Source organism: Theobroma cacao, unplaced genomic scaffold (assembly GCF_000208745.1).
Source record: "Theobroma cacao cultivar B97-61/B2 unplaced genomic scaffold, Criollo_cocoa_genome_V2, whole genome shotgun sequence".
In the NCBI taxonomy this organism is placed as follows: domain Eukaryota; kingdom Viridiplantae; phylum Streptophyta; class Magnoliopsida; order Malvales; family Malvaceae; genus Theobroma; species Theobroma cacao.
The window spans coordinates 4,466-26,156 of record NW_017234798.1 but is presented as its reverse complement, the minus strand read 5'-3'; the positions used below and the strand labels follow the sequence as shown (position 1 = coordinate 26,156).

The window sequence follows — 21,691 nt, the reverse complement described above, 5'->3', positions numbered from 1 at the left end:
AAAAAAAAAAAAGAAGGGAAACATTTAATGTTAAATATTGAAAAATAGTAAAGTTAGTCAAATGATAATTATAATAAAATATGTATTAGAATCAAACTTAGAAAATTGAATCTTAAAATACCATAATATTAACTATAGGAATAATGTATAAGTTGTACCGATGATGAGATGTTCATCAGAAACGCAAAGAGTCGTAATTCTTAATAAATTTTTCCTAGGCTCGAGATTTAAATTAAGACCCCACTAGTATGATGGGAAGGTCTTAATTGTGAAATTTTGATGTTTCTAATTTTAAATAAATAAAAATTATATATAATAAATTGGTCAAAATATGAATATAATAAGAATAATAATAACTGTAAAAGAATAAATGATATATATATTCACTTAAGGTGTCAAAAGATAAATATAAAATTGTGACAAATAATAATACTCATGACAATAAATCAATAAAGCGTAATAAAACATTCAATGATGGTAAATTCATAATAATGAATACATTTAAAGTATAAAAGGGTAAATATTTAGTTATATATATATATAATAAATTTATAATGGTTACAAAAAGGGAATATGATAGATAATAAAAAGAGGGAGAAGTCAAATCCAAATATATACAATCATGAAATAAGATATCTTGCTTAAAGACTATAGAGTTTGAGTAAAAAGAAAATTTATGTAGTAAAATAGATATACACCTAAATAACATAGAAAAATATATAATTCATAAATACATATTTATAAAGAGAAACGATAAAAATGGAAAATCTTAAACAATTAACGAAGAAGATATAGGAAGACTTAGAAACAAAATAATAAATTTCATAAGCATATCACACATCACTATTGCATCGTAAATGTCATGGCATGTAGATATTTATGTAAATGAGTATAAGTCCTGATGATGGGAGTTTCCGAAGGATCTTGCGGAGGCAAGTTTTCTTCAAAAAGTTTCCTAGGTGAAAGGATATCCCCGGATCCTACTTGTATGATGGGAGGGCTCAGAGAATATTTTTAATAAGAAGGCTTTTGCTCATAATAGGACTGCATTCACAAAATTATTAATTTTGTTAAAACGTGTATGATTATCCGAGAATGAGATTTATCTGTCAAATTTACAGAGGCAAGTTTCCCGAATAATTCTTTAGGTGAGAGAATATCCTCAGATCCCATCAGTATGACAGGTGGATTCGAAAAATATCCTCAGTAAAAGGTTTTCGTCCAACATTATTTATATTTCATACCATGCATTTCACGAGTGCATTATGTGCACTTCACTCCTGTAAAACCAAATAAAATATTTTAATTTGCTAATAAAATAAAAGATAAAATAAATAAATAATAACTAAGGAAACATAATAAATTTAAGAATTCAAGCTCTAACCTATAATTAAGTGGTACCATTAATGGAACGAGCGTCACGAGGGTGATAATCTTTCCCTGTGCATAACAATACTTCCAAACCCAATCCTAAAAATCGTACGTCTAGCTGTCTGGTTCTCGGATCCACACGTTATGACAATACCTACAAAAACGAAACTAGAAAATCCCTAAAAATCTACATATGTAGCAAACCAGTCAGACACAAACATAATCTAACTAGCATTTTCGAACCATAAGCACAAAATCAAGCTTCAAACTACAAAATTAACAAAACCTAAATATCAACCCCAAAAACCCAAAGAGAATAACATAAAAAATCTAAAGAAAAATCCATCAAAAATCAAAGAGCAAAAATATATAAAGAAAAATAGAGTTAATATGAAAGGTTGTTTCAGATTTTTCAGAGAATAGAGAGAGCAAAACAACGAAGGAAAGAGGGAAAAAATGGAAAAACGAGAATATTTCTAAATAAAAAATAAAATAATAATTGAATAAATTTAATAATTACTTACCAAAGTACACTATTGGGGCATCCAAGATTATTTTTCACAAAGTAAAATATTTCTAAGCAATTAGAAAAGCATAGGATTATAAAGTAGTGATTAAAATTGAAAATAATTTACAAAATTTCATATTTAAAATTAATAAATTTTAATAAGTGTAATTAATATTCATTTTATTTTAATAAGTTTATAAAATAAATTACGTAGTTGATGAATAATGACTTTTATAATTTATTACATCTTTTCAATTTTAATTTTATTTCATTATTAATTTGAATGATCATAATTAAGTTATACAAAAATTAAATATTTTTGAAAATTAAAAATTATTTAAATAATAAATTTTCTCTAACAACAAGGCACAAGAAATTTTTTTTAAAACGTCGGTATTTTAAAATAATTATCTTTATGTTATTAGTACTACTATTATTTATAGTAATTTCAAATTTAAGATTACTCCTTTTATTATTATTACTATAATTTATAATATTATTCAAACATATTGAAAGACTTTTTGTACATTTTGTACCAAACTATTTCTTTACGTATATAAAATATTGATCAGCGGGATGAAGCTAAAGATGTATAAATGATATTCAGTTTTATTTTTATTTTTCTTATCATATGTTATATACTTTTGTTTCACTTGTTGTTACAATATGTAATTGTTTACAATTCTTAATATCAAATGTTGATACAATTTCACAAAATTCGCATCAATCAAACATTTAAAAAAATCATGATATTATTATACTAAATTTTTCATTCATTGTAAATCTCGCTGCATAGTGTGGGTACGTTCCTAGTTTATGTTGATTTTGACAACCAAAAACTTACCTTCATTTCAATTATAACTATGTTGCCTAAATTAATTCTCCTAACAGCTATCACATAATTAGCTCTACAAATCATGAAATATTACATAATTTGTTGGAAGAAAGGACTAACAACTATCACATCGTTAGCTCCACAAATCATGAAATATTACATAATTTGTTCGAAGAAAGGATGTGTAACCATGTTAACATATGCCGAAAATTTAAAATGTTTATTATAAGTAGAATGTTATTTTATATCTTTGTCATGGATGAATCCCAATTAAAGGATAGAGGTCATAATTCTTTAATTGGAGTTGAAATCACAAGGTCACAAGTTGGGTTTTAATAAACCATAAAACTATCCAAATATCCAACCTGTTATGGTAATTTACACTTATGGCAATTGCATATAACTCGTATGGAGAATGGAGTTGCTTACGCCTACAAAGCCTAGTGCTAGCTAGGAGAAAGACAATTTGGTCTTCTTTTTTTTTTCATCTAAAGAAATCAAAACTCAATCGAGAACATCAAATCACACCAATTGGCAATAAGGACACAAAGTCTCCAAGCAAGGTGCGAACAAGGCTTTTTTCTTATGAGGGTCAAGAGAGTAATTTTACTTTTAGAAGAAAAAAAGATATCAAATTATTAATCTGGTCAAGAGTTTTTTTTTCCTTTACACTGACATAATCCAACATTTTTTTTGACGAATTTTTAAAAATAACCTTTAAAGATAAAATGTTTTTAAAAATAGCCTTATTTATAATTTTAACTATTTTTAGTTAAGTTGGACAAAATTACCTTTAATGAAATTACATGTTATGATGTTACACGCTATATACAAAAACATGTTATACGGAATGGTTAGGTTGTTACACATCATGTAGAAACAAAAATACTGTTGTTACATGCCATGTGCAAAAACATATTACATGCCATGGTTAGGTTGTCACACATCATATACAAAAACATGTTACACACTATGATTAGATTGTTACATTTCATATTGAAAAAAAATTTTGTTGTTACACAACATGTACACAAATATGTTACACGTCATAGTTAGGTTATTACAAGTCATGCATAAAAACATGTTACACACTATGGTTAGGTTATTACACGCCATGTTGAAAAAAAAATACTGTTGTTACACATCATGTACAAAAACATGTCACACGCCATGGTTACAAAGGTTGTTACACACCATGTTGAAAAAAAATATTAATGTTACACACTATATTGAAAAAATATTGTTGTTACATGTCATATTCAAACAAATTTTGTTACACTTTAATGAATAAAATGTTGTTGTTACTTATGAACCAAAACTTCAAATCCTCTCAACTCTCTTAATTTTTTTTTGACAATTTGGCACCGATTAAAGTGTTTCTAACATATTTTCATAAATCAAAATACAAATTTTCTTATCTAAAATATCTATTTCGACTAAAAATAAAAAAAAATTCTTTGAAAAAATTGGTTTTTAAATTTCAAATATTTGAGTTTATTGNAAAAGTTGTTACGCGTCATGTTGAAAAAAATACTGTTGTTACATGCCATGTGCAAAAACATATTACATGCCATGGTTAGGTTGTCACACATCATATACAAAAACATGTTACACACTATGATTAGATTGTTACATTTCATATTGAAAAAAAATTTTGTTGTTACACAACATGTACACCAATATGTTACACGTCATAGTTAAGTTATTACAAGTCATATATAAAAACATGTTACACACTATGGTTAGGTTATTACACGGCCATGTTGAAAAAAAATACTGTTTTTACACCATCATGTACAAAAACATGTCACACGCCATGGTTACAAAGGTTGTTACACACCATGTTAAAAAAATATTAATGTTACACACTATATTGAAAAAATATTGTTGTTACATGTCATATTTAAAAATTTTGTTACACTTTAATGAATAAAATGTTGTTGTTACTTATGAACCAAAACTTCAAATCCTCTCAACTCTCTTAATTTTTTTTTGACAATTTGGCACCGATTAAAGTGTTTCTAACATGTTTCCATAAATCAAAATACAAATTTTCTTATCTAAAATATCTATTTCGACTAAAAATAAAAAAAAATTCTTTGAAAAAATTGGTTTTTAAATTTCAAATATTTGAGTTTATTGGTGTCTAAGTCCTGAATTGATTCAATTAAAAACTATGTCAAACATCTGTAATCATTTCTGCTGTTTTAGTTTTATCTAAAATACTTAAAAATTAAATTCCCCAAATAGCAACCCACCCAAACACATTAAAATCATCTCTTGGTGTCTTAAAAAAGTAGTAAAGAGAAATCTAATCATCTCTTGGTGTCTTAAAACGTAGAAAAGAGAAATCTAAAAGTGTGAGAGAGAGAAATCGAGAGCATTGTACACGAATGCCAAAGAGAGAAATCGATAAAATTAGAGAGAATGAGATAGTAAGATGGTGAGAGAGAAATCGAAAGCACAAATGGGGAGAAATTGTGATGAATGGTTTAATTTATTTAAAATAGTTTCAAGGGTATTTTTGTTAAGTTATGGCTAAAAATGACTAAAATAATTAAATTTATTTTGATGATTATTTTTGAAATACCCTCATTAAGAAAGACTATTCCTCATAATCTTTTTTTAGAAAGTAGTAGAAAAGTATCATTGCAAAATCGGAGCAAGAAAGGACAGTCGTGGGTTCCAGGATCAAAACCACATCATCCAACATTTATTGTAAACCAATTGCAAATGGAACCTTTTTTTTATCTTGATCACATGCATTAATTAGTAGCACTCATTATGTGATATTTATCTAGGAAAATTAATTTAGGTAAGGTATTATAATTGAAATTTATGTATACCTAATTCAAGATTAATCTTAGCAAGAATTTAGAACATAAAAATCCAAGTAAGGCAGGAATTGAAGGAATTTTACAAGATGATCCAAGAGAAATTATTATTAAATTCTCTAATCAAATTGGTACATGCCATACCAATCATGCAGAGATCTTAGCTATCAGGGAGGCCTTCTTATTGTTCAACAGATTTTTGAAGAATTCACAACTTCTATGGGTAGAAAGTGACTCATTGAATGTCATATTCAACCCTTCTAAAATTCCATGGAGGTTTAGGCAATTTCTGGTGCAAATTGAAAGTTTACAAAAAGTTATTACCAATTGTAGAGTAACACATATTTGTAGAGAGGCTAAATATGAGGGTGATGAATTGGCTAAACAGTGTTTTAAGGGAGGAGGAAGTTTCACAATTTTATGCATTAAGGGAGTGAGGTTGCAGTTTGTACGTTGCTTATTATTAGTCTGGTTGTTGGCTGTGTTTAACTGTGGATGGAGTCAATAATATATCGGCCTCTTCTAGAAGATAAGAGTTTGATTCTGATTTTGCGTATGGTTTGAAAAAATAAAAAAAAATAGAAAAGATAAAATAGAAGAGATGAGGTTTGAATAATCAGGATGTTGGAATTGAGATTGTTGGGACGGACTTGATGTCTACAGCAGCGAATGATTTGGGGAGAGGTGATGGGTTCAGTGTTTGCATGGGTTTCAGGCGTTAGCTATTGTCTAGACTTTAGTTGATTCACGCATTCAAGCACAGTTTTCATCAGCAAAGAGTTTTGGAACGGTTTTTGGACAACACGAGCTATTGTCTGGGAGTGGAGTGGACACTGTTTGTGTCTAGGCTTGACAGGGCTGCGTCTTCGCTATTGTATGTATCTAGGCTTGACAGGGCTGCGTCTTCATTGTCTGTATCAAATCTCTCTAATTTGGATTTGGGGTTACGTGTTTATATTTTTATGCTTGTAACGAAAAAGCCCAAAATGGGATTTGACTCTGGCATTATACAACAAAATTACATACTTTTCAAAAAAAATGTTTAAAACACAAGTTGAAATTTGATTGGTAATGTGTGATTTTTTGTCTTTCTCTTAAACAGAGGCGCAGAGAGAGGGGTTGCAGCCGCCACGCTTCAATTTTTAATTTTTTAATTTTTAATTTTTTAATTTTTATATTTATAAAATTCAAAGTATATAATTTTGTCACCCCTAAACAATTCAAATGAATTGCTTTGGAAAGGATCCGGTTCAATCCTTTCTACTCTCAAATTTTGAAATTTTTGTCCCTTTTCTGCTTATTGAAAATTTTTCCCCTTTTCTTCTTCTTTTTTTTTTCTAGTTTAAATGGACGTTAGAAATATATTGAGAACAACCGGAGGGATTTGTCATATTCAGTCAGAAGCATAAAGTTTGTAAACTCATGAAATCCTTATATAGATTACAACAAGCCCCAAAGCAATGGTGTGAGAAATTTTATCAAGTCATCTTGTCAAATGAGATTTTTGATAAATGACTTTAAAAAATGCGTTTATATTAAAGTTACTAACCTTGGGTGTGTCATATTATGTTTGTATGTCGATGATATTCTCATCTTTAGTAGCAATATAAGTATTATTAAGGAGACTAAATATTTCTTGTGGAATAACTTTGACATTAAAGATTTAAGAGAGGCATACGTTATTTGGGAGCAAGGATTTTACAAAGTTCTACGAGTATTTGTTTTGTTGTTAAAAGTCCTTCGAAATGCTGTTTTTATAAAGTTTTGAATTAGAACAAGTTGGGTGAAGAAGGAAGTCAATTCTAATAAGAATTTCCTCATCAAATTACGTGAGTCGTGGCCTCCACCATATAATTAGCAGAAATCGTAATTGCTTTAAAACTACTATAGTATTTCAAATTTGATAAGATTTTTTACCACCTTTCAGGCCAAAGTAGGTGAAGTAGTAAACATGAAAGTTGTATCTTTTTCTCTTAACTTTCTAATAGCATAAGAATCAACACATTTGGAGTTATCTAGAGAGAGTTTTGATCAAAATACCAAAACATGGCAGTGAAAGTCTGCACCTCCAACTTGCTCTCCTTCTTCCATTAAAAGTCTTCCTTCATTAAACATATACAAAAGTACAAATAAATTAATAGCAACCTATCTTAATCACATTAACACCAAATTAAGTAGAAAATTAATTAAGATTAGATTGACTCACCTAAATTAATTAACTTAAAATAATTTAAATGAAACTCGCTAATTTTTTATGCATTACCACAATAACTAACCTAAATTACTATTAAAATTAAGTCCAAATAACTCTATATCATACTTGTAAAGAGGCTAATTGTGAGGCTGATAAATTGGCTAAACTGGGTGTTTTAAGGGAGGAGGAATTTTCACAACTTCTGTGGGTAGAAAGTGACTCATTGAATGTCATATGCAGCCCTTCCCTTCCCTCAAGTGACTCGGTAATATTCTTGCATCTCTTATATATATATTCTCACGTATTGCATGCTTTTTTCATGTTCCTGAAACTGAATTTCAAGCTTTAAAATTTTAGGCAGCTGGATTGAAATGTTACTTTACATATTATTTCAAGAGATGAATCAAAACCACATCATCCAACATTTATTGTAAACCAATTGCAAATGGAACTTTTTTTTTTTTTATCTTGATCACATGCATTAATTAGTAGCACTCATTATGTGAGATATTTATCTAGGAAAATGAATTTAGGTAAGGTATTATAATTGAAATTTATGTATACCTAATTCAAGATTAATCTTAGAAAGAATTTAAAAATCCAAGTAAGGCAGGAATTGAAGGAATTTTACAAGATGATCCAAGAGAAATTATTATTAAATTCTCTAATCAAATTGGTACATGCCATACCAATCATGCAGAGATCTTAGCCATCAAGGAGGCCTTCTTATTGTTCAACAGATTTTTGAAGAATTCACAACTTCTATGGGTAGAAAGTGACTCATTGAATGTCATATTCAACCCTTCTAAAATTCCATGGAGGTTTAGGCAATTTCTGGTGCAAATTGAAAGTTTACAAAAAGTTATTACCAATTGTAGAGTAACACATATTTGTAGAGAGGCTAAATATGAGGGTGATGAATTGGCTAAACAGTGTTTTAAGGGAGGAGGAAGTTTCACAATTTTATGCATTAAGGGAGTGAGGTTGCAGTTTGTACGTTGCTTATTATTAGTCTGGTTGTTGGATATGTTTAACAATGGATGGAGTCATTAATTTCTTGGCCTCTTCTAGAAGATAAAAGTTTGGCAACATGGAGTCATCAACTGTGGATAGAGCTATGCCAGTTAATGTTAAAGACAAAACAATCAGTTGTATATCCTCGTCTAGATGTTTGATTCAATTTATCTTAACTCTTTTAGTTTCTACAGTAACTACAGAATGTGCATTTTCAACCATGAAAATGGTAAAGATGAGGTTGCATAATAAGATAGATATGGATGATTTCTTGCTAGTTCACTTATCCTTTAAGAAAGAGATTGACAAGACTATTGACACGGATTTAGTCATTAATGAATTTGAAAGTAAGAAAGCACATTGAGTATAGCTTACGATGCGTAATGTGAAAATCTAATGTTAATTTTTTTTCTACTTTATGTCTATTTATGTAGGTGCATTTGAAATTTTTATTTAAACTGTTACTAAAATTTTATGTTATAATTTAAGTTATTAATTTTTTATTCCGAATCGAATCATTGACTCAATCTATGATCTTAAATGATTATTCACCACCTCTCATACAAAATCTTGGATCCGCCACTATTTTTAAATAATCATTATCCATTGGATGAAGCAGTCCAGTACTGTAATTTGCAAGATACCAAATAATACCTCTTCTGCAATATATGCTAAGGTTGCTCTCGAGCCTCTATAAATATGGCTTGGGGTTGGGAAGCCTAGCATAACAAATTAAGAGTTGTCTGAAAAATGTCTTCTAAAGGAGAGTGCCATGTTTTGCGTCCAGTGGCAAATTTCTCTAAAAATATATGGAGAGATCAATTCCCTTCCCTTCCCTCAAGTGACTCGGTAATATTCTTGCATCTCTTATATATATATTCTCACGTATTGCATGCTTTTTTCATGTTCCTGAAACTGAATTTCAAGCTTTAAAATTTTAGGCAGCTGGATTGAAATGTTACTTTACATATTATTTCAAGAGATGAATCAAATGAACTGGGTTTCTTTTTTGATTCTGGATTTCAAATCGTGCGCAGGTATTTGATTCATTAACGAAAGAAATAATTCCGTTGATAGAGAAAGTGAAGGAGATGTTGAAAGCTTCTACAGCTGATCCAATGGAGAACGTTAAATTCATAGACACACTACTCCGCCTTGGTGTGTCATATCACTTTGAGAATGACATTGAGATGCAATTGGAAAGGATTTTCAATTCCCAAGAAAATCTTTTCCACAAAAATGACTATGACTTGAACTCGACTTCAATTGCCTTTCGAGTTTCCCGACTGCATGGTTTCAAAATGTCTTGTGGTAAGGATAAGGACACTGATAAATTTAAAATAAATGGACTGGAACTGTCAGCATTAGGGTTGTGATCACATAAAGTATGATACGAATTAAGTCTGGTTTTTTTTTTTTTCAGTTTATCTACTTCTTAAAAGTAAAAAAAAATTTGAAAAGGGCTTAAAAAAATAATTTCTTTTAAAAATAAAATTAAAAAAAAAAGCTCCTGTTAAGAGCTTTTCTCTTCTTTTCTTTTAAAAATACCCTAATTTTTCACGAAATGTCCATTTCTCTCTCAATCAACCTTCCTCTCCTCTCCCTCTCTCTGTAAATCACCTTTCTCCAAAACCGAAGCAGGGGAAACAAACAAAAGCATTAAAGGTTCAAGCACCATACACTCTCCTGACCTTATCACAAACAGAAGACATTACTTATCATTTGTTGTGCTAAATAGACCTCATCACACACAGAACATCTAACCAACCAAAATCTCCTCACCAATCTTGTTCCTTTTTCTTCTTTTTGGATTTGACGTCTACTTATGTAACAATTCCTATTTATTTAATGGTCCATATTCCATAACAAAATAGTGATATGCGAATCAGGTGTGTTTGAAAAGTTCAAGGACGGCAGTGTTGGTAAGTTCAAAGAATCCCTAGTCGATGACATTAGGGGAATGCTAAGCCTGTATGAAGCTGCCTATCTAAGAGTTCATGGAGAGCTTATATTAGAGGAGGCCATTGCATTCACCAAGGCCAAATTGAAGCCTTTGGCAGCGAAGTCAAGCCCTCATCTTGCAAAGCAAATAATGAATGCCCTAGACAACCCATTAAACAAACGCCCTCCAAGACTAGAGGCAAGGAACTATATCTCTTTCTATGAGGAGGAAGAGTCCAGAAACGAAACCCTACTTACGTTTGCAAAACTAGACTTTAATCGAGTACAAGTCCTTCACCGACAAGAAATAAGCCAAATTGCAAGGTATAAAAGAATTAAAGCAATTATGGATTTGAATTCCTAGCAAAATATTGTGGATGGAATTTTTTATGACTTTTACATACATTTTTTATGGGATTTATTGTTGCAAGGTTTTGGGAGGACTACGACTTTTCATCTGAGCTATCATATGCAAGAGAGAGATATGTGGAGGTGTACACATGGATAAATTCATTGTATTTTGAACCTCGCTATACACGTTGGCGGATAATTGTTACTAAGATGCTGGTTCTTATATCAATTCTAGATGACACATTCGATGCTTATGGGACTCCTCAAGAACTTCAACGTTTCATGGATGCATTAAAGAGGTTTTTCTTCAGTCTTTCTTAATTCTAATATCCAAGTTGTGGTTAGTTTTTTTTCCAACCTTTTTTTCTTTCAGCTTATCTTGACTAATAAAGCTTTATCTGGCTAAGCATATATTGATTGAATTTGTGATAAAAGAAATCCTACATCTGTTAAAGCACCCTATTATTTGACTAATTGATTAGTACATAATCGTCTGCCTAGAGAACAGAGTTTGAATTCCCCTGTATCATAGATATATAAATATAATAAAAACCTCTCCACCTTTTGTCAACTAGTTTTAAGTTAGATATCCATTCTAAAATTCAACACATATATATATATGTCCATACGTAGGTAAGTATGTACTAGTACTAGTACAGGAAATTAATTAAGGGATGCCACATATATATTTAATAAACCCATGCGCTATTCATTAAAAAATATTTAAACAAACCTACACTTTCTTTTCAGATGGGAGATTTCTGCTCTTGATGAGTTGCAAGATTACACCAAAGTTATTTGCAAGGCTGTGCTAGACGTTTTTGATGAAATAGAAGACGAGGCTAGAAAGGAAGGAAGATCCTACACTGTCCCTTACGCAAAAGATGCTGTAAGAATCATCAAGCTCACATTTCCCCCTTTGCTTCTTGTAATTAACAACAAATGAGTTAAGGCATTCTGACATGTGTTTCTCTCTAATTGGCAATTTGTAATTAGTTCATAGGACTAATCAACAACTATCAAGCAGAGGTCAAATGGTGCCATGATGGTTATGTACCAACATTCGAGGAGTATATGAGGGTTGCAATGAAGACATCCACTTATGATCCAATAATAACAACATTATTTATAGGAATGGGGACAATCGCAGGTTTAGAGGCATTTGAGTGGCTGCAAACAGAACCCAGAATTATGACAGCTGCAAATATGATCGGTCGTATCATGGATGACAGAGCGTCACATAAGGTATATATATATATATATATATGCATATATTTATGGTAACTCTGATGAAAGTTAAAGTAATCCAATGAAAGCTAAGATTATTGCTTTATAAGAAATATTCTAATCATTTGCACATCCCTCGTTCTAAATAGTTCGAGCAATTGAGAGAGCATTGTCCTTCTAGTGTTGAATGCTACATGAAGCAACACAACCTCTCAGAGAAAGATGCGCTCCATGACTTAAAGAAAAAGCTTGAAGATGCATGGAAGGATATTAATGAAGAATGCATGAGACCAACTGCAATCCCCAGAGATCTCCTATTACGAATTTTAAACTTTGCTCGAATAACATATTTGTTTTACAAGCATGGAGATGGGTACACAGATCCTGATCCATATGTGAAAGATGACATCCGTGCCTTGTTCGTTGATCCAGTACGCATGTAAAGACAATCCTCTCTGTCTCTCTTCGTGCTTGGATATGTTTAACGAACGGTGTTTCTAGCGCTTGTTTCCAATGCTTTGTATTATATGTTTGGCCAAAAAAAATATATAAAACGCTTGTGTAAAATTTAAAATAAGAGAGAGATGCTCCATGTATCATATGCATGAAGCTTATGGTGCTATGTAATATATGTACCAAATTTAAAAAAAAATAATAATAAGGTGTGCTATGTAAAATAAACCGGTTTGCAATCCATGTTTTCTTTTTCTAGTCTATTATATGTTTTCTCCTATTTCTTTTTCTCCTCCACATGACCGATCTACACTAACAAGAACAAATTTGTCATAGGCTACAACATCATAGATTCATGCTCTTACCATACAGCATGTAATTGAACTGTTTTTTTTTTTTTTTAAAAAAATGAATTTTATTCCTCCAGCACCAAACCAGTACAAAACCTCCACCAGCCACATACCAACCAAACCATGGAACACACTCATGACGAAGTCTCAGGAACACAAAGGAACCAGCATGCCTGAATCATCATCTCTGTTGCAAAGTGTCAGTTAAAATTCTACCGACGCAAATATACATATTGAAAAGATAGTATAATAACAAGCAAAGTATCGATCATTCAGAGAATTGTCTTAAAAATTTACAAAGTATCAAAATTAAAATAATTTAGTTTTATTCAAACAATAAAAATTTAATGACTAATTAAGCTAAAACTACTCAACTAAACTAATTGACACTAATTAGGGTGAGTACTCATTCTAAACTAAACAAAAAGTAATTACCAATTGGAGGGTCACACATGTTTGTGGAGAGGCTAATTGTGAGGCTGATGAATTGGCTAAACAGGGTGTTTTAAGGGAGGAGGAATTTTCACAATTGTATGGATTAAGGGAGTGAGGTTGCAGGTTGTACGTTGCTTATTATTAGTCTGGTTGTTGGATATGTTTAACTGTGGATGGAGTCATTAATTTCTTGGCCTCTTCTAGAAGATAAGAGTTTCATTCTGATTTGAAAAAATTAAAAAATAAAGATAAAAAAGAAAATAGAAGAGAAGAGAAGAGATGAGGTTTGAATAATCAGGATGTTGGAATTGAAATAGTTGGAACGGACTTGATGTCTACTGCAGCGAATGATTTTGCATGGGTTTCAGACTTTGTTGATTAACCTACGGGATTTGGACAGTTACTAATGATGTCTAGACTTTAGTTGATTCATGCATTCAAGCACAGTTTTAATCAGTTTTAAATACAAAAACATATTTAAAAACATGGTTGAAATTTGATTGGTAATGTGTCAAGTCTTATGTAGTCATCAAACGAAAAAGAATTGTCAAATCTAAAGCATCATGCCTTAAATTCTCTCACATGTCATTAATCATTATTCATAGTCAATTACTCACAAAATGAAAAAAAAAAAAAAACATTATATGAAAATGTAGGTGCCAAATTTATCTTACTTTTGCGGTTGTGATTTTTTTTTCATTTTTATCTTTTTCTTAAACAGAGGCAAAGAGAGAGGGGAACTAGTTGCCACCCCTCAGTTTTTAATTTTTTTTATTTTTATATTTACAAAATTCAAAATATGTAACTTTGCCACGCCTAAAAAATTTTAAATGAACTTCTTTGGAGTAATGGTAAGAAATTTGGTTTAAATTTTTAAATATCCGGGTTCAAAACCTTTCTAGGCTCAAATTTTGAAATTTTTTTCTTAAAAATTCTTCAAGCCATTCCCCTCTTTTTTTATTAGATTCTTTTTTAAACCCTACCCTTTAACTCATATAAATCTTTTTTTGTTATGAAATATAATTTGAAATAATAATTAGAAGAGAAATGTAAGAAAATGTATTTGGAGGGAGAGAAAGTATTTAGAAAAAGTAGGAAGATCTTATTCAAGTGTGTATTTACAAATGAAATGAGGAGGCCTATTTATAGGCTAATAACATTGAATTTACAAGATGATGATAATACTAATGGATTAAATTGATGGATTAAATCCTAATCCTCATCCAAATCTAGATATAAATAGTATAAATGGATATTCACAAAAATATTCTTAACACTCATCTTTGAATTTCCATTGTATCTCGTTAAAACCTTACAAGGAAAAAACTTTATGGGAAAAAATCTGAGCGAAAGAAAAAAAGTATATAATTCTTTTCAACAATATGCTTTTGAAATGCTGCCTCATTAAAAACCTTATCAAGAAAAATCTAATGGGAAAAACCTTGATAAAGGAAAAGAGTACAATGCGTATTTTACTTCCCTTAATGATTGCATTATAGAGATATTTAAAATAGGGCATTCTGATCTTTTATACCAACTTTTCAAATGTTGCAGTAAAAAGGGTTTTGGTGAACAAATCTGTTAGATTGTTACTTGAACAAAGTTGTTAAACACTAATATCACCTTTTTCTTGAAAAAAATGAGTGAAGATGAACTTTGGAAAAATATATTTTATCTTGTCGCCTTTAATGTATCTTTTTTTTAACTGTGCTATGCAAGCGGTATTATCTTCATTAATGTTGTTGAAACTTCTTTCTTGATTGAAAATCAACATGTTCCTCAAATATGTTAGGTTACAGATCTTAACTAAACACATTTACAACTTGCCTTATAAATTGCTAAAATTTCTACAAGGTTAAAGGAAGTAACAAATATAATTTGTTTTACAGAACACTATGAAATAGTTGTACCTCCACATGTAAATAAGTAACTTGTCTGATATCAAGCTTTGTGTGAATCAGATAAATAGTCTACATTTGCATAGCTAATTAATCCGATTTTAATGCATTTAAATAATATAGGCTCATATCCATTACTCCTCAGAGATGTCAAAGTATATATTTAATTCTATTCCAATGTCTTCAAGTTGGAGAAGAATTATCTTGCTAATAAATTCACAGCAAATGATATATCAGGTCATGCATTGCTAGCAAGTTACATTAGTGTTCCAATGGCATTGAGATATGGTACTTCATCACCAAGAAATTCTTCATTACTTTCAAGAGGTTGAAAAGGATCTCTTTTTCACATCTAGTGACCTTACAACTATTGGTGAACTCAATAGATATGCTTTATCCATATAAAATCATTTTAGCACTTTAATTATATAATTAGATTGATGGACCAAAATTCCATTTATCAAATGTTCAATTTGAAAACCTAAACAAAACTTTGTTTTTCCAAAGTCTTTCATATCAAATTCTTTCTTTAAGTAATCCATAGTTTTTGATAACTCTTTAGGAATTCTAATAATGTTCAAGTCATCAACATAAACAACAGTTATCACAAATTCAGACCTGAATCTTTTTATAAAAATACATGGGCATATAGGATCATTTTTATAACTTTCTTTTAACAAATATTTACTAAGGCAATTATACCACATGCGTTTGGATTGCTTTAGTCCATATACATATTTATTTAATTTGATCGAGTAAATTTTTCAAAAATTTAAATTTTGTGCTTCAAGAAATTTAAATCTTTTAGGATTTTTCATATAGATATCAATATCAAATAAGCCATATAAATAGGCTATAGCTACATTCATTAGACGCATTTCATTCTTCTCATATATTGTCAAATTAGTTAATATAGAATTGTAATTACATCCACCACAGAAAATATATCTCTTCATATTCAATGCTAGATCTTTGGGTAAAATCTTGTGCGACAAGCCATGCTTTATATCTCATAATCTCAATTTTCTCATTTCATATTCACACAACCCATTTATGTCCCAATGGTTTTACACCATTTGGTGTACAGACTATAGGTCCAAAAACTCCATGTTTTGCAAGTGAATTCCACATTGATTTCATCTTTCCACATTGGCCAATCATTTTTATGTCTACATTCTTTAATAGATGTAGGTTCAAAATTTTTATTTTCTTTCATAATATTGAACTCTATATTATAGACAAAAATATCATCGACGTTTATTTACTAGTTCTTTCATTTCCCATCATGACATAATTTATTGAGAACTCTTTATTGTTACTGATTTCAGGTACTTGAATATCTTTTGAAATTTTTATCAATTATGTCAGGAGTCTCTTTTAAAATTTCTACTTCCTTTTTCTGATCATCTTGAATATTTGCTCCATTTCTTTTTCGAGAATTTTATCTTTGGAACCAATTGGTCTCCACGCTTCTAGCATGCCTTGTCCTACAGGAACATCAATGCTAATAAGAGAATTTGCAGTTGGTATATGAGATTTAGTTATTCTCTTTAGGTCAGTAGATATGATTGGTAACTGATTTACTATAATTTGTAAAAGAATTATCTTTTGAGCTTTAATTAACTATTGATTTGTGTGAGGATCAAAACTAAATAATGATAATTCATTCTAAGAAATTTCCTTTTCCAATTGCTTATTTTCTCCTCCTAATGTTGGAAAAATTATTTCATCAAAATGACAATCGAAAAACTTTGCCAAGAATAAATCTCCTATTGATAATTTTAAATATTTAATTACAAATAAAAATTCGTATCCAACATATACTCTTAATCTCCTTTGAGGACTCATTTTTGTGCATTGTGGTGGAGCAATTGAAACATAAACCACACACCCAAACATTCCTATATGAGAAATATTTGATTCTTGACCATAAACTAATCGTATAAGGGAGAATTTATTAACTCGTTTGGCTTAATGCATACAAATGCTGCTGCATCCAAAATGGCATACCCCCAAACAAAAATTGGGAGTTTAAATTTCATAAGTAATGACCTTGCAACAGTTTAAAGTGTTTAATAAATGATTCTACTAAATCGTTTTATGTTTAAACATAACCGTTTCGTATGAGAATAGAACACATAAACCGATTTTGAGTATTCTCCACATGATGGTGAGCATAATCTGATCAAATGTAAAAAAGAGATGATCCTAAACTTGATTTATTGGCTATTTCAGTATTACAAGTGGCTTATTGAGCTTGATATGCTTAAGACTACTTAAATGTTGAAAGTTTGATAAAAGGTCAAGGTAGAGGAATTGTGAATGGTTATATAAACATGCATGATTGGTAATTTAAGGTTGATTTGATTGCGGTGCAAGTAGAATTAATGACATATTTGAATTCTCTTTATAAAATAAAGAATAGTATTGATGTGATTCAAGAAGTGTAGTACACATAATTGTGTATACTATGGCATTGTCGAGTTTTCTATAAAGATTGGAAGACGATATAAGGTATAAATTAAGATGTTGTGTTAAAAATGCCCAACGAAAGTGAAGTGGCAACATTTTAGAATTTTGCAATTGTTAAATGATTTAAAATGCAAGTTTGGAGTACCGGTTTTAGTCCGATCTTTGTATAAAAGAATACACCATGCCTTTTTATGTGAAAATTAATTTGAAAGGTTATTGAACCTTGGTTTCAAATGGTTTTAAGCGAAAGACTTGGAAACCTCAATGTGATCTTTGAAAATGGTTTTGACAAACCAAGTGCGTCGAGAGTAGGTCGACTGTCACTTCGGTTAATTGTGACCTTTGTGCACAAGTGAGCTCTAGCTAGGTAACCTTTAGGTCACCGACGGGCGGTTAGGCGTGGTGGGGGCCACGACCTGTGATATGTATACGTAGCTAGGCCACAAGTGATCCAGTAGAGTGAGACTCCCAAATGTGCGCTGTAGCGACAGCTTGATTCTCCGATGTCGGCCAACATCATGGAGACTGCCATGGTTATAGGAATCTGATGGAGTAAGACTCCCAGATTATTATTACGTGGAAGTGGGTCCACATGTTGACATTATACTTTCCTACTCGAGAGCCTTGTAAGTTTTCAACACGTACTCTCTTGCATGGTGGAGAATAAGATTTTCTCTACAGCTCCCATCATTTAAATAAAAGCTTTCAGTGCTTACTTGATGAACATGAGTTGAGTTATGTGGCTATGCACTTTGATTTCTTTACATGCCACACATTTTGGGAGCATGCATACCTTTATACTATATTTTATATTTTAATGGCAATGATGTTTTTGGTGACTGAAACTCTTTCTGTTACACTTATTTTCAGCACTGTTTTGCAAAAGAAAGTATTGTATTATGTTTTTACGATATTATTTTTACAAGGCACAAATATCATTTTCGTGGTTTAGTTTATAAGATTAGCATTTTATATTCTGGTTTTATCATTCAAATGATCTGTTTATTGCTTGTTTACCATCTTCTCCCTGCTCACGGAGCCGATGACCACTGAGTCTGTGAGATTCACCCCCTTATTTCCCTTTTGTAGATAGTGATCGGCTTAGTGTGCAATCATCTGCACTTATGGTCCATCGCAGATAAGTAAAGGCATTTCATAGCATTTCATTCCAAGTCACTCCGCTGCTAGGGGTTGAGTCGTAGCACTTTATTTACTTAATTGTAAATGGATAGTGGCCTTGGTATAAGTATGAAATTGGAGATTTTACACTTCATTGTATATATTTACGATTAGATGTTTTAAAGATTGAATTGATTATTATAATTATAGTTCAAGTTATGATACGAAAATATATGGATTGGTGAACGAGTATAGTGCATTATCTAGAATCTCTAATAAGGCTTGCTTGGGTCTAGTGGGCTATGCCTATTAGGCCCATGCGCCAGTCATAGCCTAGGATTTGGGTTGTGACACTCTTAGCATTCTAGTGGTCTAAGAATCACTTCAATTAGAGTTCTGTATAGACAGATATGATCAAAATACCAAAACATATACAAATAAAGCCATCACCATACCACGAATTTACATCAAATGAGCTACTTTCATCAAATTTCCTATAAAAACAATAAAAGAAACCAGCAATAACTACTCTTAAAGTAATTTAAAACAAAATAACATAAAATTTAAATAAAATAACTTATATTAACTACTCAACATGTAATCAAACTTAAACTAGAACAACACCTAAAATGCTACGATCCGAACCTATAATATCAAAAGTCTAGCTACTTAAACCCCTAAAATATGTCAAAATAACTTTATATAATAGAGTTATCAGATCCCTCAATTACAATTTAGGGACAATTTGAGGAAAAGATCGACCCCCCTAACTTAAAGGGTTAATCCCTAAGTCGCGATAGACTAGCATTAAATGCTCTAACAACTATTTATTACCATAGATGAACCTCAACGACTCTAAATGATTCCAGCACTATTTATTAAAGTTTCCCACTTATTTTAAAGACTAACAAGTCTTTAAAAAACACTGCCATATAAGAGAGTATCCTCAAAATCTCAAGTTCACTGGTTTCTCTCTCGTTTAGTATTTAAATCTTCCTCTTAGCATTTATTAAGTTGATTTTCCTACTATATCTTGTACCCACTTTGTTTAAACTTAAATGCATTTAGCTCATCAGCCTTTAAGAAGTATTCTAACTTATACACTTCATCTCTCATTTATTATTAAGTGGTTATACATTAACCAAGGGAAAAGGAAGAGAGGTTTAATCTTATCCTTGAAATGATTATTGTGAAGGTTGTACTTGAACCTTAAAAAACATTTTCATAGTGTATTGAAAACTCATTAGTGAGTTAAGAGAGAGGACGTAAGCAAGGAGGTCGAACTTTTATAAAAATTCTTATGTTCTTATTTCTTATTTTCTCTTAAAGTTCATGGTGGTTTCATCTTGATTTAAAAAAAAAAAAAACTTTCACTGCTCATATTGTCCCCAAAAAGAAACATCTTTACTAAAAAAAACTTTACTCATTAAAGTTGCAAAGAATTTTTAAAAAAAGTCAATTCATCCCCCTTTGAACTTTCACGCTTTGAACATATTGCACTAACAATTAGTATCAGAGCTAGAGCTCAATTTTGTAGGTCTAACAGCCTAGAGTGATTCTATAACAAAGCTCAAATCATCAAGATGGAAGCTACCACAATCTTTCTTGGTGAATGACAATCAACACAAAGACCTCTACTTTTTCTAGGTAAGAACTACATTTATTGAAAAAAAAAAGAATGAAAATGTTTATTCAATCTATGGATCTTGATGTTTGAAATGTTATTCTAGAAGGCTTTCATGTCCCTTATAAGCAACTAGATGGGAAGATAATTATTAAAACTACGAAAGAGTGGGATAAAAAGGAAAAAAAGTTGATACAAATAAATTATAAGGTATACAATACCCTTCTTTATACTTTAGGTGGTGGTGAATACAATAAACTATGTCAAACCCTACTTTGTAAAATAATTATAATGTCCTTCACATGCTCGATAGAATGTTTGTATATTTAGGAATTTCAAAAAAAATCTTTAAAAGACGATATTGCCCATAATGGTATCATTAAGTCGATTAAGCCTCGAACTAGTTCAAATAGGAATTTTAAGGTGAAATTAAGAGTTTCACAGTTCAGGGATGACTCAAAATGGTAATTAGGAGTTCGAGGATCAATTCGGAGTCAAACCGAAATTTTTACTATCCAGGGGCAAAATGGTCATTTGTCACTTGGAGACAAAATGAGAATTTTTAGAAAAGATTTTTTTGGCCCCATTTGACTTATTGGAGTATGATTTGAGTATTGGAGTATGATTTGAGGTTTAGAAGTGAAAAATTTTAATTTCGGTATAATTTGGAGTATAGGGGCAAAATGATAATTTTGCGACTCGAAATCAAAAATTTAATTTTTGAAAGGATTTTGATCAAATTTAATTATTTGGAGTGTGAAATGAGTATGAGGAGTGAAAATTATGCATTATGGCAAATTTTCAATTTTTGGGGTAAAAATGTAATTTTTGAAAAGTTGAGGGCAAAAGTGTAATTTTTAAAAATTTGCTTCACCAAAACTTTGGAAAAGTCTAGAAATTTCATGGAAGACATGGATAAGTGAAGAGGATTGAGTGGTAGAAAAAGAAAGTAAAAAAAGATGGCTAGAAAATATAAAATAATAAAATATTCAAAAGGTAAATAAAATAATAATATTTTATTAAGCCTATTAAAAGGCTTGAAAATTCCAGAATTCTTCATTGGGA

At 30.6% G+C, this 21,691-nt stretch overlaps 1 protein-coding gene across 1 annotated transcript; it reads left to right on the top strand.

Moving 5' to 3' along the window:
• The first annotated feature begins 9,505 nt into the window (after positions 1-9,505).
• LOC18507065 (probable terpene synthase 6) lies at positions 9,506-12,849 on the top strand. Its single transcript, XM_018129822.1, has 7 exons — positions 9,506-9,605; positions 9,794-10,067; positions 10,646-11,021; positions 11,129-11,347; positions 11,799-11,937; positions 12,045-12,293; positions 12,425-12,849. Exons 1-7 carry the CDS (start codon positions 9,507-9,509, stop codon positions 12,716-12,718), a joined length of 1,650 nt encoding a protein of 549 aa, XP_017985311.1. The 5' UTR covers position 9,506; the 3' UTR covers positions 12,719-12,849.
• The last annotated feature ends 8,842 nt before the right edge of the window (positions 12,850-21,691 follow it).